The sequence below is a fragment of the Lepidochelys kempii genome, chromosome 10 (genome assembly GCF_965140265.1).
Source record: "Lepidochelys kempii isolate rLepKem1 chromosome 10, rLepKem1.hap2, whole genome shotgun sequence".
NCBI classification, from domain to species: domain Eukaryota; kingdom Metazoa; phylum Chordata; order Testudines; family Cheloniidae; genus Lepidochelys; species Lepidochelys kempii.
In genome coordinates this window covers 61,460,674-61,478,190 of record NC_133265.1, presented here as the reverse complement: position 1 = coordinate 61,478,190, position 17,517 = coordinate 61,460,674, and the positions used below count along the sequence as shown (strand labels likewise).

Here is a 17,517-nt window from a genome sequence, read left to right as displayed (position 1 = left end):
CACTTTTGAAGATTTATCATTTATCATCAGTTACAGATGAAGTTCATTGCCTTGTTCACATGAACTGCATAGAGATCGACCTGGTGCCCCTTCCTAACAAAACCATTTCACAGTTACTGCATCTTACTCCAGCAAATATATAAATTGACTTGGATTTCTGACCAGGGGCATGGGACCCTAGAGGTATCAAACTTAGTTAACTAGAAAAAGTATTTTAAATGAACTTTATACAAACTATATGAACTATGAATAGATATTTTGCTTCCAAATGTGTTTTATTGCAGCATGTAAAGTAGCTAGAAAAAAGAACATGTAATTTTTATATATATATATATTCCATTAAAAAGCTACCAGATACATTAAGCAACTCACAACTGAGCTTTGTAGCAGCCCAGACCTTTAGGCTATACAGAATGCATTTAAAAAAAGGCTGTGACCACTATGACCTTGACCCTAGCTACACCATAGCCCCCAGCATTTAAAAAGCAACTGCAGGATTTATCAGCTAGGCCATACTCTCCCACTCAAATCTAATTCTGACCGATGACCTGAAGGGAGACAGAGAGGGGGAGAGAGGGAAAATGAAAAAAAAAAAAAAAAAGAGAAAGAGAGAGAGAGACCGAGGGAGACTGTAAATTACTAAAATTTGCAAGGACAAAAGGGTCACAGTGATGGAATTATAATTGCATTTGACAATTACCTAGGCATAGAAATATAGTCAATTAATAGGTGGGTTTACCTTGATATACTGCTGAGACTTTCATTAATATCTCCCAAATTATTTCCTCATGGGCACTGGAAGAGATCTTAAACTTGGTTTTATAAGGGTTTTAATTGCTAACTTCTCTCTAAATCTAGATAGATTGTCAATCTAGTTAAATGGGGATTGCTTTATGAAAAGCTACATCATCACCATTTTTATTAGTCAGAGGATTGGTCAGGTTAACGATACTATTATTTTTGAGAAAATATTTTTGAAGACTGCTATAAAGAAGTGACTACTGGATTAAAAAGAAATAATTTCACTTTCAAGTTTTCCTGAAATGTATTCCACTCACTTCCAGATACTTTGCTAAAGAATCGGCTTCAACTCAGTGCATGTGAATGATGTACCTACATTTTAAATCACTAGTTTATTTCATTTATCTCTTCCTGTTATTTGTCTCAAAACCATAAACAACTGGGAAAATTCCTAATCCAATACCCACTGAAATGAACAGCAGTCCTTCCATTCACTTCAGTGGGCACTGAATAAGGCAATGGGAGTGTAATTTGGTCAACCATGGGAGGAAGCATCAGGCAAAAGTCAGTCCTTCTTCCTATCTGCTGAGTTGCCTGGAGATGGACTGATGGATTTGTAATTGGCCCATGCCACACCCCTTTCAGAGGAGATATGGTGCCACCAGCGGCCGGGAGTGCATTTACACTTCTTGGAGCAAAGATCCTCCTATATACTCACCCCCCCCCCCAAATGGTGTTGGGTTTTGTGATAGAACAACTATATTTGAGATCCTGGATAGAATGAGGTTGCCATTTCAACTGTGCTTGATGGCATACTCAGGACTACAGCCAACACCACAGGAATTTTCCCCACACTGCAAACTAGTCTGACAGCTGAGTTTTTTCACCCTCATTGGAGTCAGCCATATACTAACTAGTGGGCTAGAGGGCCACATTTTGTTGATTATATTCTATCCCCCGCTCACCCCCCAGTTATTTTGAGGTTCTTACATAGTTTCTTTTACATCTGGTTGAAATTCCCATCCCACAGGAAATTCCAGTATGGCAAAATGCATTTTCATACTGAACTGCGATAGAAAGTCAAAAATGAAAAAAATTCACAAAATGATGAGTTAAAACTATTTCAATTTGGAAACGTTGAACTGTTTCGTTTTGTCATTTCTGAACAAAACGTTTCTGCATTCCCACACTGAAACATTTTGATACGTTTCAACAAACCAAAATGTTTAATTTGGGTTAACCCGAAACAAAACATTTTGATTTTTTTTCTGGAAAAAAGAATCCGTATATTGGTAAAAAATTATATTTCGTATTATTCAAGCTCAGGTATCCCCACACCAGTTACTTGAGAGCAAAATTGTCCAATGCAAACACCTCATTAAACAATGTAAATAACAGATTCTAGACAGACTGGGACCCTGGAGGCCTGTGACTGTTAGGATTTAGCCTCAAACCAAAATGCCACAATCAGACGTTTCCTTGGGGCTATGAAGAACTGAGCACTATTAAGGGCCTCTATTCTCTGCATGATCATAAAAGTTGTTCTTGTGGTCTGCCACCTGCTGCACTGAATGCCCAGTGGCTGCCACACTTGTGTTCGGGTTGGGATAAGGTATAGCCTCAGCACTAAAGCTGTATTATAAGAACTCCTACTCCATGACATTGCAAATGATAAACAGAAACTAGAGCAGCTCAGGAATTTGCCATCAGTGGAGAAACTGCATTTTTCCCCTGAAAAAGATATTGGTGATGTGCAGGCAGGGACTCTTCCTCCCGGCGAAAGGGAAGTTTGGGATGATGCCATTGAAGGAGGTAATTCCCTCTCTGCACAGCACTAATTCATCCTCACCAGAGGTGACATACAAATATTTTGGAAAAGCATTTCTTGTCCCTTATAGTGAACTAAATTGTGTCATAAAACACATTTCTAACAAGTAAACAAGATCCAGAAAAGGACATTTCTTGTTCCACTAATGGCCTGCACCCCGATTCCCACTCTTCTGATTATACAAATTGTGCACTATGCTGTACTGTCAAAATATACAGAGAATATTTGTCAGGAACAAAATACAAACTTTTATAGCAAAGTGCAGCTTAATACCAGTTTATTGCTTCAAAAGTTGGTTAGGATAAGCTTAAAATGGGAGGACAAACGAGAAGATTCCCCAGCTCCAAGCACACACACATATCCACCATCTGCAACCACACCCCCTTCTGGTACACATGGTTTCTCACACATAACTGCCTGAAAAAAAAAATCTTGAATATAGTGTTTGAAAATGTTCCAACCGTTTGCCGGCCAATATGATAAAACGTTTTAACTAAGCTAGCACTAGGATATTTGTGAAATAGAAAAGCTTTTACATTACAGTATATATTTTCAAAGGTAGCACTAACATTTGCAGAAAATATTTCTACATTTCACAGCATCCTTTTTTCGGTTCTTATATAATAACACGCTTTATGTTTTGTTATGATCACAGAAATATATTTTATTATAAGCGGAGCTGATAGTGGCACCTGTACTTTAGTGGCACCTGCCCAATTTGTCTCTTAAAAAAATAAAAACCACAAACAAAAAGAACCTGTTTGCGGTTGCTTTTACAACTTTGCCAAATTTTAACCCTCGGGCTGAAATTTTCCATGCCAGATGTCTACCTTGGGCTGACTATTCTTAGAAACTCTGCAAAAATGGGTCACATTAGGGAAAAAGACATGGTTTTGCCCATGTTAAAAAAAATTGTACAACTGTTCTATTGAGAAGCTCTAGTGTCTCCAGGCTCTGGAGCAGCAACTTGAACTTGGAGCAACTTGGCAGGCAACAAAAATTATTAGGAGGCTGGAGCACATGATTTATGAGGAGAGGCTGAGGGGACTGGGATTATTTAGTCTGCAGAAGAGAAGAATGAGGGGGGATTTGATAGCTGCTTTCAACTACCTGAAAGGGGGTTCCAAAGAGGATGGATCTAGGCTGTTCTCAGTGGTAGCAGATGACAGAACAAGAAGTAATGGTCTCAAGTTGCAGTGGGCGTGGCTTAGGTTGGATTTTAGGAAAAACTTTTTCACTAGGAGGGTGGTGAAGCACTGGAATGGGTTACGTAGGGAGGTGGTGGAATCTCCTTCCTTAGAGGTTTTTAAGGTCAGGCTTGACAAAGCCATAGCTGGGATAATTTAGTTGGGGATTGGTCCTGCTTTGAGCAGGGGGTTGGACTAGATGATCTCCTGAGGTCCCTTCCAACCCTGATATTCTAGGATTCTATGAATAATTGACCCCAAAATTCCTGAGTTTCAACATTCCTCTATTGTCAGCAATATTTGTGAAACCCACTGGCAATCTCTGTGTCTCATTCTCCTTCAGTGGCTGGTCTAAATAGAAGATAACAATATACTGTTTCTATCAGTCACTCTGCTAGCGCAAGTCACAGAGATCTGTGCCATTTATATAAATATTCCATTTCTGATTATGACACCTGTAGAGGTAGTTTTGATTCTACATGATGGAATTTCTGTGGGGGGGGTGTTCAGTTTATTTTTAAAATTAAAATAAAAATAAAAAATATATTACAATTTTTGGTGTATAATTATAAAATTATACACCAAAAACTATGCTGACAGAATGCTAAGGTTGCAAAGTCGAGTATTCAGAACTTAGGAATGCCAGAATTAAGGTTTGTTGTACTATTTTAATTCAGACCTCTTGGGCATATGCATTATGATACATACTTTAATTACATGAACACACATTGTTTTTTCCGTAGAACAGCATTCTGGAGATGAACCAGGGTTGTTTACTGAAGGAAGCTTTTGTCTGCCTCCCTCATGTGTTGGAGAAGTTCCAAGGTGTATAGTTAATGAGGCAGGGGACTTCAAGAGAAGAAAGGATGGTCTCATGGTTAAGGCACTTGAATGCTATTGTGGCAAACTGGATGCTATCCCTGCCTCTGGCACAAAGTTCCTACGTGATGCCAGGCTCTTCACTTAAACTCAGCTTTTCACACAGAACCACTAATTGAGTTTTTTCATTTTATGAGTGCCCAACTTGAGCCCCAGGGCCTTTTCACAGCTGCAACTGAAGTCACTCGGTGCTGTGCTTAGAAGATATAAAGTGCCATATAATGCTAAGTACAGTAGAACCTTAGAGATACGAACACCAGAGTTACAAACTGACTAGTCAACTGCACACCTCATTCGGAACCAGAAGAATATAATCAGACAGCAGCAGAGACAAAAAACAACAACAGCAACAAAACTGTATGACTAAGCAAAATGGCAAGCAAGGGCACAAATGTGTCACACTTTCAATTGACACAATGCTAGAAATATTAAAAAAAACTCGACAATGATGTTAGCTTCAGCAACATAGTAGTAGAATATGGTATCAGGAAATCAACCAATAAGTCCCCCTTAGGAAAAAATAGAGCAATTTGCAAAAGAAGCCAAAGACAGCAGAGCAGTAAAAAGTAGGTGTATTGTACATAAAGCTGCTGCTGCTGATTTTGATGAGGCAATGCATCTGTGGTTCTCACAAGAGAGATCAAAAGGCACTGCTATAAGCAGTGTGATGGTTACAGAAAAGACAAAATTACTCCGAGAAATGTATCCAGACAAAAAAGGAGGATCATTTTAAAGCAAGTGTAACCCACACACCTCCTGGGTGTGGTGTTCTGTCCCATCTAGTGGCAATGAGATCACTTACAGAGAGAGAGCAAGATTAATGAGTTTTCTCTACAGCCTTAGCTAACAGCCAGTTGGTTTTTAGCTCATGTAGTAGAGGCTCATGCACTAAGCTCCCGAGGTCCCAGGTTTGATCCTGTCTGAAAACGACTGGAGTCTGTCGGCATTATACAAGCACGTGGTGGCTCTGTCAGTTCAAAAATCGGCATGGAATATAGCAGTTGGGGTTGCAAGGAGAGTCTCTGAGAGCTGACTCAAATACCATTGGTGAATTTAAAAACACTTTCAAATCACTGAATAAGGCAGTGGTCCTGTGAAAATAGTAGTATATTATCATACAATTAAAACCTAACATTATGCATATGCAGAGGGGGACTGAACTAAGGTCGCACAGGCAGCCTTAATGATGGCATCGCCTCACTTTGAGTTCTTGAGTTTGCAACCTTTCTGTTCCTTTAACAATTTTATTTTTCTGTGAAATTATCTATTTACATTTTCCTATACTTTGCTTTATGTACTTTTCTGGGTTTTTCCCTTAACTGTTCAATGTTGTGTGCAAATAATACAATTATTTCCTTTATTAGTGACTGATTTTTTTTAATTCCTTCAAATACTCTATATGTAATTAAAAGTACAGAATACTAACACATCAATCAAAGATAAGGAACCACAAACAAATGAATCAAAGAAAGAAAATCAATTCATAAAGCTAACAAATATTTCACTTGATATCAATGCATATTAAAATATTGCATGTGAACTATCTTTCATATTATGAACAAATCTTTTCTAACAGTGCATATTTTGTGGAAACAGTGTGAAATCAAGAATGTTGTCCACTGATCCACAGATTATGCAACAGGATCCCTATGATTTCTATAATTCCTAAACAGACAGGTAATCTAATGTGGAAAATCTATATCTTGTATTAAAAAGTAATGATACTTGGATAAATTAATCTATCTAAATATTTTGAACAAGTTATATAAGATATAAATTATAAGCTAAAGTGTTCAAGTTTCTTCTTCCCAAAAGCCTGGATAATTCAATTACTTTCTTAATGCTCCTACTGTTATTAACAAATCCAGTACTACCTGAAAAGTAAACTCTTCCCCTTAACATAGGTTGGAAAAAAAAATTCCTCTGACAGCCAGAAGTTCATCATAAACACATGTTCTTTAAGGGTATGTGTACGTTGCAATTAAAAACCCTAGCTGGCCCATGCCAGCTGACTGAGGCTTGCAGAGCTTGGGCTGCGGGGCTGTTTAATTGCATTGTAGAGTTCTGAGGGGTGGAAGCCAGCTGCAAGTTTTTAATTGCAGTATAGATGTACCCTTAATGGACTCAGATGGGTCCTAGACATCACTGAGTATTAACTAACTGACATAGAAAAGAATGGTCTCCACAGGAAAAAAATGTAAATTGCTTTTATTACTGTAGTTCTTATCATGTTGATATTTACCTCATTTCATAGTCCCCCAGAAAGATACCAACTGCTCGGGAAACGATAAAAGCAATATAGATAACTGAACCAATTTTCTTGTTAAAGTAGATTTTAAGTGCAGAAAATATTTATTTTTTACAATTAGAATGAAATTTGTTATTGATTTTCATATTTGTCTTAGGGCACATAGAGGTTTGGAAAATACCTTGTATATGCCATTGTAATGACTACCCCAATGTACTTTTTGAATCTTTAAGATCCACAATAAAAGAAAGCTGGGACTGGATTACAGAAAACAATTCAAGTACACAGAACCAGTTCTGGAATTATGCATTTTGAAAAAGTATCTTATCAATTTAACAGACCTTTGCAACATTTGGTGTCTTGGAAAAATAAAAATAACAAACATTTATTACAAATTTGATTAAAATGTGAAACATTACCAGCGTTGACCTTAACTATACACGTCAAAGATTATAATGTATGGCTTCCATATTATTTTGTGTGGGTTTCTTCAGGGTGCACATGTGAACAGTGTCATTTCCTACATGTAACTTTTATAAAAAGATAGTTTTTTGTTCATAAAGCAGAAAAGTCATTTACTGTTCAGTGACTTGTAGAGCTACTGATTGTACTAACCACCAGTATTCAAAAATACTCAAATACTGATAGAGGCAGCAGGGGTACATCCCCACATACCTTATAAAAACAGCCCCTGGCACATAGTAAAGAGAGGCTGCAAGTGATATAACTGCATAGGGATGCTAGTGAAGCTACCTGAATGCTGGGATAAGCCCCAAAGCTGGATATTCATCTTGTAGCTCAGTTTTATAATTGTGTGTGTATAATTAAGGTATGCATTTGCCATGGAAAATCCTAGCATATAACTTCCCACTCCTGCACCCCCTGGCCCATGACATGCTCTCCCAAAATTATGGAGACAGAAACTAACAGAAAGCTACTGCAGGATCAATGGTGGTGGGGCTGGACGGGACACAAAGGATGATGCCACTTTCTCTCTCTCACCAACTCATACCAGCCACTTTTGACCTCTACATGCATAGCTTGCTTTCCCTCCATGTTATCAGGAGGAAGCAGTGACATGAAGGTATACATTATGCTGCTTCTTCCTTGATAAGTTGGAGCAAAATCAGAAGCTCTCTGCTGCCATGATGAGTGAAAGTGATCAGCCAGCCACACTGTACACTAAGTATCTGCAGCACCATTTTGTATAAAACTAAGAAGTACTTTGATAGAATGAATTAAGTGGCAGAAATGGATGAATGAGTCCATCTCAGACAGAGAGAGAGAAATGACAGATATTTCCAAATGAAATAAAGGGGAATGTGTCCTTCAGAGCTGCTGAAAGTAAAAAGAACTCAAGGTTTAACAAGAGAAATTACAACCAATGCAGGTAAGCAATTTGAAGAACCATCATCTGCTAAGATCAAGAATTAAGGATTCCACTGCCATTTCTATAGCTGAGAAATGAGATACTTCTTTTAACTTTGCCCTTCCTTCCACCAACTATCCAGTATTTCTCTAATGCTATGCATTGCTTTTTACAGTCAAAAGAACAGCACTATCCCAAAATACATAAGCAGAAGGGACAGACTGTTGATTATCAGACATGCTGCAGTTGAAGGGTGTTAAACATGCAAGTTCACCTTGTAAAAGGGGGGGGGGGGAGAAATAATGGCAAAAATGAGTCACTAATGACCTCAGTGGAGTTAAAACAAGGGATGAATTTGACCCACTGAGTTTGCAACAAAGAAGATCCTTTGGGTTAAATCCTAGGCTAGTGCAAATGGGCATAACTCCATTGACTTTCATGGAGCTACACCAATTTACACTAGTTAAGGATTTGTCCCTTTGTGTCTTCCTATCTAGGTTTTATAAAGGTTGCCCATCACAGTTCAAGATACTACCTCTGGTGGACACTAATACAGTTTTTAATTTATTAACAAAAGAATCTTATACTCCATCATAGAAGAGCTGCAGCAATAGCTGTGTCTATATTTGGTCACCTGTAGGGCCAAATATAGGCCAAGGGGGGAAATCTATGTATATATAAATAAAATACGTATTTTTTCTGCCTCAGGATATGTCTACACAGCAGCTAGGAGGTGCAATTCCCAGCTTGGTTAGACATACGTGCACTAGGTCTGCTCAGAGCTAGCGCCTAAAAAATAGCAACATGACTGCAGCAGCATGGGCAGAGGATCAAGGGCATAATTAGGACCTTGTATGGAGCTGTATTTGTGTGACTAGCCCAAGCTGCTGCCCCGGCAGAGGCAGCCACACTATTACCTTTAGCACACTAGCTCAAGCAGAAATATTTAATTCATCAGACTGAGCCTTAAAAATGATTGAATTGAAGATATTTAGTTGTGCTGTACATTTTAAACCCATGAACATCCATTAATAAAAGGCTAACAAAAGGCTATCCATAAATTATGTAACACGTTTTTTGGTGATTTTCAAGACCCCTCATAGACACTGAAACAAACATGCAAAATTATGGACCTGCCCAGCCCCTAATTTATTAGGTAATTTATGGACAGCCTCCCAAAAGAATCTGAAAACTGGGGGGACGACGACACTTCAGCTTGTTTTTCAAAAGAGCCTGATAGCACACCTGATGCCCTGGAAAATGCTGGGGGAGCCACAGTCATGCACAATGAAAGCTTCCATGTACAAATAGCGGGCCAAAGTCTCCTCTCAATTATTTTCCTGTGTTTGGAGTTGAACTGATGTAACTGAGGAGAATCTGACCCAGAGGGCCATGTTCTAATCTTGTCTGAAGTGGTGTGAATTCAGAGTGTCTCCATGAAAGTAAAATAAATTACTCTACATTTATACCAACAAAATTGCATCAAGTACCCCTTGGAATTTCCTTGGTTCACATCCTGGAATTGCTACAGGTTGGCAACTTTCCCAGTTACTAATTAATTCTAATATAAAAATAACATAACAGTTTTGTTTTGTTTTACTGCAAATGGTAATATACAAGTTTGACATAAAACTAGATTCCTAGCATGGATTTCACTTAACCTAAGAGGTAAAAAATTAGTCACGTAATTGACTGAACAGCCAAAAGAATAACAATTATTATTAACTGTCCCCATCAAATAATCTACAGCTTCTTTCAAACACAGAATCATCTTCTGGCCAGTGAAGCAGAACTCCCACTTAAATCAATGGGGTGATATAGGCCACACCTAGACCATAGGTAATATATGTTTCACTATGCTCACCTAATCAACAAATATATTACTTGCAGCCCATAGTTAAAGTCTGCATTGTTTCCATAGACAAATCTTTATTTCTGTCTGATGATGCTGTATTCATCTTTTCACATAGGTCTATGAAGACCTAGACAATGCCTCTGTCTTCCTGACTGGCACTGACATATCTACATAGTTCTCGATTTAGGTCAGACCAATTTCAAGGATCAGTGCCATAACCTCCCATGTTCTACTGTTGCACAGATATAATTTATATTAACCAACTACAGTATATCCTAGGAGGAGTTCCCTAGGTATCCTAGGTACTATTTCAATTACAGACACAAAATGAATCAGAAAAAACTCAGAGCTACCCATCAGTATGACAAATAATGACTGCCTTGCTAACTTCTAGCTACTCCTCACAGGTTTAGTAGTAGACCCTGCTTCTTGACGCTAGCAACAAAATATATAAAACAGTGATTTAAAATAGTCTATGGTTTAAAAATCGTGCCTCTTGTCCCCCTTATGAATCCATAATATTTGTGGGCCATTGCATCATGGTACCTTCTATTTAATTGTGAAATAGGCAACATCTCCTTTAGGTACCAGGAAAGAAAGGCAAAATTACGTTCTGACTTTTTAGAGGGTCTCTGTAGTACTGTAACACTGCTTTGCACACCAGGATGCTCAGAAGTCACCATCCTTTAGTATGATACAGCCTATTCCCACTGGTGTACCTGGCCTATTCAGTACCAGTCTCTGCCTCCTCTCCAACCTTCTTCACTCCATCTAGGGTTTGAGTCCTATGTGGTGGGTAAGAGGGAACCGTTCCTGGATCAGGAGTGCAGGGACTTGCGTTTATGTCTGGCTGCTGCACAGGGCTACAAACAGGAGAGGGCCCTCTTTTGTGTCCCCATCCACACACAGCAGCTGAGTATGATCTGGTCCATACTACTTAATTTCCATAACCTAGGACAGAAATGACTGACATTCACTTGGGTCCTTATCCTGCAAACGCCATGGAGGTGAAATGCTTCTTTTTGTATAGAAGGCCTATACACTGTTTAAGTCCCATGTTAGCCCTCAAAATAAGTCTTACGTTGTGCAAATAAGTCTTACGTGGTAGTCCTCTCCACTGGAATATATTTCATGCAGGGGGCATGGAGTGGCCATTAGCTTCAATAGGAGCTACACACACAGAGTGCTTGCAACAGAGAGCTCAGAGTCTCATTTCTTAAATGACAAAGTGAATTACTCACTACCTAATTAATTTGACCCATAAAATTTGAAACACCTATGATCCATCAGCACGATTTCTACTTAAGTTTAAATGATCAGTAAAAAAGCAAGAACATTACTGAAGGCTGCAAAAGTCATGTAACTTCATAAATTTGGGATCTAACTTCTTGCACCAAATTTCATTAAATGTGGGATGTAACAATAATAAATTAAAGCTTCACAGTTTTCACCATTATCTTTGTTCATAGATATCCAAAATAAAGCACTAAAAATGTTACATTTAAAAACCTTCCCCTTGTCCCACCTTCTTGTGACTGGGTATTGCAGAACAGAGTTCTGCTCTGACATACCTTCTGCAGTCACTTCATTTTCATCGAGTATAAGTTCTAACAAAATTTAGCCCTTGCTATGGAATGAATAACCAATGCTTTGTGGTCTCTTTCATACAGGTATAATGGGTAGTGTTAGTGCTTTCAAATCTGACTTTTCTTCCTTGTATGAGTTTAAATTACACTCTTAAAATAGTTCTTCTAGTTTAATTTCCAGTTTTAAAGTATTTTTAAGTATTTCATGGATATGCTATAGGGTCTGAATTTCCTTAGAATCCAATAGCATGTCAATAGTCCCTTTCAGTTTTAGCTGAGTTGTGAGCTTTAGCCCTAATTCATATTCATTTATATGCTATAAGAGCTCCTGAGAAGCTATTGCAGAGTATCCTGCAAATACTTATTAACAACAGCACAGATTGCATATTATGGATCCATAGCAACAAATAAATACTAAAAATGTGTATGAAAAATAAATATTGTGAATGCATAGTAACAGTTTTTAAGAACATCTCAGCTGTTTTATTTTTAATATCCAAAGTGATTAACACATGATATAAAATAATCCCTTGTAAAACTCATTCTAAAAAGTATTGTAGCTGTGATTGAAAGAGAATTACAGTGAACATCTAGAAAGTCTACTTTATTTTGTCATTCTTAAACATGAACATGAACAGTCTCCTGAGCTCACTGTGGCTCTCCACCTCAAGAACAACATCTTTTCTGTTTCTTTTGAACAAAAAGGTGTTATTTGGAAGCATTTTTAAAACCTAGAAAAAATATTTTTGCACAATATGTCTTCCATACTTGAAAAAATCATACCGGTTTTGGAAAAAATGATGGTTTTCAACAGATTTTAAATGCTAATAACTTCATTTTAACTTAAGCCAACTTTTTTTTTTTTTTTAAGATTCAGTATATCAGAGGAAAAATAAGTACCATATGTCTTGGCAGTTCCTATCCTCATTACTCAACTGTATTAAATAGCTTACTAAAATCCATGTAGTATATAATTTATGCAGTCTGCTTTTTGCCAAGTACTTCATTGAATATTAGTATTTTTCACATTTAAACAGGGAACTTTGTCTAAAATAGGTACTTTTTCAGGATAGCCATTGACTTAGTTATATTAGTTTGTAGAGCAAAATATCTTTATAAATGTTGTGAATTGAGTTTTGTATAGTGAATTTTGTAACATTATATTTTCCTCTAGTATTACTATTCTGTATATCACGTCTTCTAAACTCATTATGTTCCCTTTTTTCACAAGAGGTGTTCTCACTTGCAGAGATAAACATTGTATTGCAATTTTCAATAACATTAAAGCTTCTAATAATTGTAAGTCTCAACATTCAAATAAGTACATTTACCATCCTTATTAATCAGCAGTAACTCTACTAAAATCACCTGTGAATCCACAATTTAAGCTGAAATACTCAGTGTTAGTTTTCCCAACTACACAGTTGTGAGAGTTGCAATTAATTATCTTCCATTATTACTGATCATCAATTAACTCAAAAGGTTGCTAAGATTGTGAGTATGCTGAAGAAGGCAAAATGTAATGACATAATTTGAGATCGGTAGGACAGTAAATTTCTCTCTTGTTAATAATTAAAGTAGATAACTTATGTTTTTATTTATAGCTTCCAGAAATATCCGGCTCACTTCTCTGTACTGCAATATCAGCTAATCATCTGCTTGTCAGGATCTGACTCAAGCACTTGTATTTTATTATTGACATACTCTGTATCACATGAAGCCTTTAATTCTTGCTCATTTATAATACAAAATTTGAAGTTTCTAGTTAATAAAGGTAATCTGTTACTATCTTTGCAGGGCCTCACTACAGATCTGGGTACCAAACATCATAGATTAAAACAAAACTAATTAGCGAGGGCTGAACAAGAAAAAACACATTACCTGTTTCAATTTCCCAAACATAAACTGAATCATCTTCGCATCCAACAATTAGCAGATTTTCAGCAAGGTGCCATTTTATCATCTTCACAGGAAACAAATGCTTCCTGGCATGTAAGAGACATACTCTCTCCTGAAGGTGTAGAAGTGCGACTGAATGATCACTGCATATACAGCACACAATCCTGTGCCCGTTTAGCTGCAAAAACATATCAATAAAAATAATCATAAAAATTGAATTATTTTTATTGTGGTAGCACCTATGAGCTCCAGTCCTGGACCGGGAGCCCATTGTGCTAGGCACTGTACAAACACAGAAAACAAAACAAAACAAAAAAATTGAATTATTATTAAAAAACAAACAAACAAAAAAACAGTCCCTGCCACAAAATATATTCATTTAGAAACTAGTGTTACATTTCAGCTTGCATCCCCAAAATTGTTTGAACAGATTAACTATAAATCTGATCTCCAAAGGAAAGGTACAATCCAATTCATGTGAATTGAATCCTAAAAAAAATCACATACATCAACAGGTGGGCTATTAAAGGAGCAACTATATAATCAAATATACTTAATAATAGAGGTTTTCCCTGGAAATAAAAATTAAAAATTACTTCTATTCTCTATTCACCTGACATAAAATTGTGTGTCAGTGTTATAATTGCATTTTTCACTGTGTGGATCTGTTCCTATAAAAGCTTTATTTCCACAAGTAATCCTTACTGACACAGGGTGGAATTCACTCTAGGGTAAAATTCACCCCTGTGCAAAGAACCAGAAAAATGCCTAGGTGCCACGTAAATCCAACACAGCCCCTGAAAACAGGGCTTAAGAGATCATGTTACCACCTTTTGCCACAAGGGTGATTTTCACCTAGCGGTGCAGAGGGCCAGCACAAGGCCCTGTGAACCAGTTAAGCCTTAAAACTCTGTGTACATGTAATTTCTGCCCAATATCCTAGTATTTACTCCTGCGGCAAGCCTAAACCACCACCTATCTGAACCACCACCTAGTCTATCATGTCTACCCTGTTGTTTTTAATTAGCTAGCTCGAACAAAGCTAGCGCGTATATGTCTACCCAAGCTGGAAATTACACCTCCAGGTGGAGTGTAGATGCACCATAAATGGACCTTGCTTGGTAAACACGTTATTGCGCAGGCCTTTTGAACTAAGGTTTATTTGACCTTTAAGGGCTAAAATCCTTGCTCCATGGACTTCAGGGGCTTCTTATGTAAGTAAGTGTTTGCTGTAGTGAACCCTGTACATTTCAAAGATGCACAAGAATATTAGAAATTAAATATTACTAGCGCTGATCATTCGTTCTGAAGTAAAAGACAGTTTCTAAAGCATCTAGTTAGACATGAGAACAACACCAATAGAAATTTGCTAGGTATCAAAATAACCAAACACCACACATTTGTACATAACTGTTATTGGCCTGATTCTCCTCTCACACAGTTTTTACACCAGCGTAACTATTGACTTCAGCGGAAGCCACTTCAGATTTACACCAGCATATATAAGCAAGAAGAGAATCATGATCTATGTGCCCGCTGGCAATTACATTTATTCAGAATTAGTTCTCTCTAAAAATGCCACATTCAGAAAGGAAAGTCTTGATTCTACACTCCAGTTCACCAGGTTGATGACTTAATGGGAACTGCACTGATGTAACAGTGGCAAATCAGACCCCAAAACAGGAAACCAACGTCACACAAAACATAAAGTAGTTAGTAACTGGGAATTAAGTTACAAATAAAATAAAAGTATTACTATATCATTATGAATAAATTGTTACCTCGCCCCACCCTCTAAAAAAAAACATCATTTACTCTGTCTTTACTTACTCTGTAGTTCTCTGGTGATAACAACAGGTTCATTACTGGACCAGCTTGCAGAGTGAATTGATGCAAAATTTCCTCCTTAAATATATCCCACCAGATCACACAAGAATCCTGGCCACCTGACACCAGCCAGCTTGGATCAAACCTGACTGATTCACTGTGTGGATAAAGTAAACAAGTAACACTGCTGCGGTGGCCCTTAAGAACTTTGGAAGGCAAAGTATCTGTAAGACAAAAATGTTAGACAAATGATTTCTGCCCTTTACAAATAAATAAATAAATAAATAAAAGCTTTCAGATTTTTACTATATATGTGCTTGCAGACAGGAAATCTGTACGATGAAATGTATTCAAGAGCAGAGTCAGCGCTAGGCATAAACAGAGTAAGCAATTGCTTAGCACTCCAAGCAGCTCAAGGGAGCCCCCTATTTGCTTTTTTAGTATGTGTTGTTGGCGAGAGGGGGTCAGAAATATTCCTGCTTCGGACCACCATTGGGCTAGCACCACCTCTATTCAAGAGCTCACTCCTAAATGAGTAACAGTTTTAGGCCAATATAGCCCTTACTCAAGATCAAATTCTTTTCTCTGTGCCACAAAAGGCACACAGATCCACAGCTCCTGAGCTGCTGCCACTCTGTTATATTTTTCCTTTTGGGGAGGGGAGTCAGAGGGGACTTGAGAAATGACCAAAAGGAACACAGCCCAGGATCTGCAGGAGGGAACCAACTGGATCTGAAACCTTCTGCACCTCCCCTCAACTACAGAAAGACTCTGGATATGTCTGCAATGCAATGTCAGCCTAGGGTTAGAAGAACTTAAGTTAGCAGACCCTGGGTTTGTTAACCTAGGGTTTAAGCATCTACACTCATTTGTAACCCCAGGTTAGAAATTGTTGAACCTTGTATCCCAACCTGGGGCACCAGCATCCACACTGCATTTGCAGGCCTGAGTCCAACCAGCTATATTCCAGACTTCCTCGCATAATGTGGCCGCTCTAGTCCTTTGTTCATGGTGCAGTGTGGGAAAACTTGACCGTCCACCAAACTTGAGTGTTCAGAGGAATCGTGGGGTACTTTTGGCAGAATCCCAGAGCATGAGTCCAGTGGGGCTCCATCCAGTGGGGCTTTAAACATGGCTCCCAGCTAGGCTGGGGCTTGGACCCTCCACCCCTGTGGGGTTCTGGAACCCTGGCTCTGAGTCTTGGGTTAGCACAATTTGTGTGCAGACAGAAGAGCGATTAGGCTTGAACTTGAGTTCAAACGCTGGGCTTACATTGCAGTGTAGACATACCATCTGTTTTTTGCAATACATCACAGCCAGCTCTCCTGTATATGAACAGAGCATTGGCTGTGCAGAGCTGGGCTCCAATGCAGGGTTGCAGAGGGGAAAAAAGTGGTTCAGTGCTGGTGGGGGAACATACTCTACCATTTTCCCCTTGGCATTCCCTGATTTTCACCCCAGGGCTTAGGGCCTTTCAAGTGCTCAAGTGGAGGGGAGTGTGGGGTCCTCAGTCTTACTTGGGTAAAACTCTCAGTAAGCAGGATTAAATAAAGACTACAAAAAGTCTCCACACATTTTAAAATACAAACAAAACTTAGGACCAGACTCTGAAAATGCTCATGACTAGACATAGTGTTCATGATTCCAAGTAGTCCTATTGGTCCTATTTTCTTGTCAGGCCTGATTCTCCTCTCATTTACAGTAGTATAATCAAGGGAGATTCATTTACACTGGCTTTATTCTGGTGTATCTCCCTTGATTATACTGCTGTAAATGAGAGGGGAATCAGGCCTGATAAGAAAATTCATCACAGTAACAAATCCATGCTCAATTGTAAGTATTTGCACAATAGGGCTTCCACTTCTTTAATGGAAAAATGTGCCCGGAAAGAACCTAAGGTGCATCAACATACGGGCCTCAGAATTAAAAAGTGACCTTACTGTATTAAAAAGAAAATATCAAACCAAACCAAAACACACACCAAGTTTTAAACACCTTCTGAAACTGGAGCAGAGGAAACATTTAAATTATTTCAAGATTGAAATAAAGATTCTTTTATCTATGCTCTGAAATTCAGTATTAAAAAATGTGTTATAAT

The 17,517-nt window shown here is 38.1% G+C and overlaps 1 protein-coding gene across 8 annotated transcripts in view; it reads right to left on the bottom strand.

Moving 5' to 3' along the window:
* WDR72 (WD repeat domain 72) overlaps positions 1-17,517 on the bottom strand; it is a 218,622-nt gene that overhangs the window by 169,971 nt on the left and 31,134 nt on the right. For all 8 annotated transcript variants that reach the window (XR_012153995.1, XM_073303832.1, XM_073303831.1 and 5 more), the window contains 2 exons: positions 15,423-15,643; positions 13,575-13,770 (listed from right to left, as the gene is read on the bottom strand). Coding sequence is in view for 7 of the 8 variants with exons in the window: in XM_073303832.1 (XP_073159933.1) it covers positions 13,575-13,770; positions 15,423-15,643 (417 nt within the window). In the remaining variant the exon portion in view is untranslated. The remainder of the gene's footprint in view (positions 1-13,574; positions 13,771-15,422; positions 15,644-17,517) is intronic.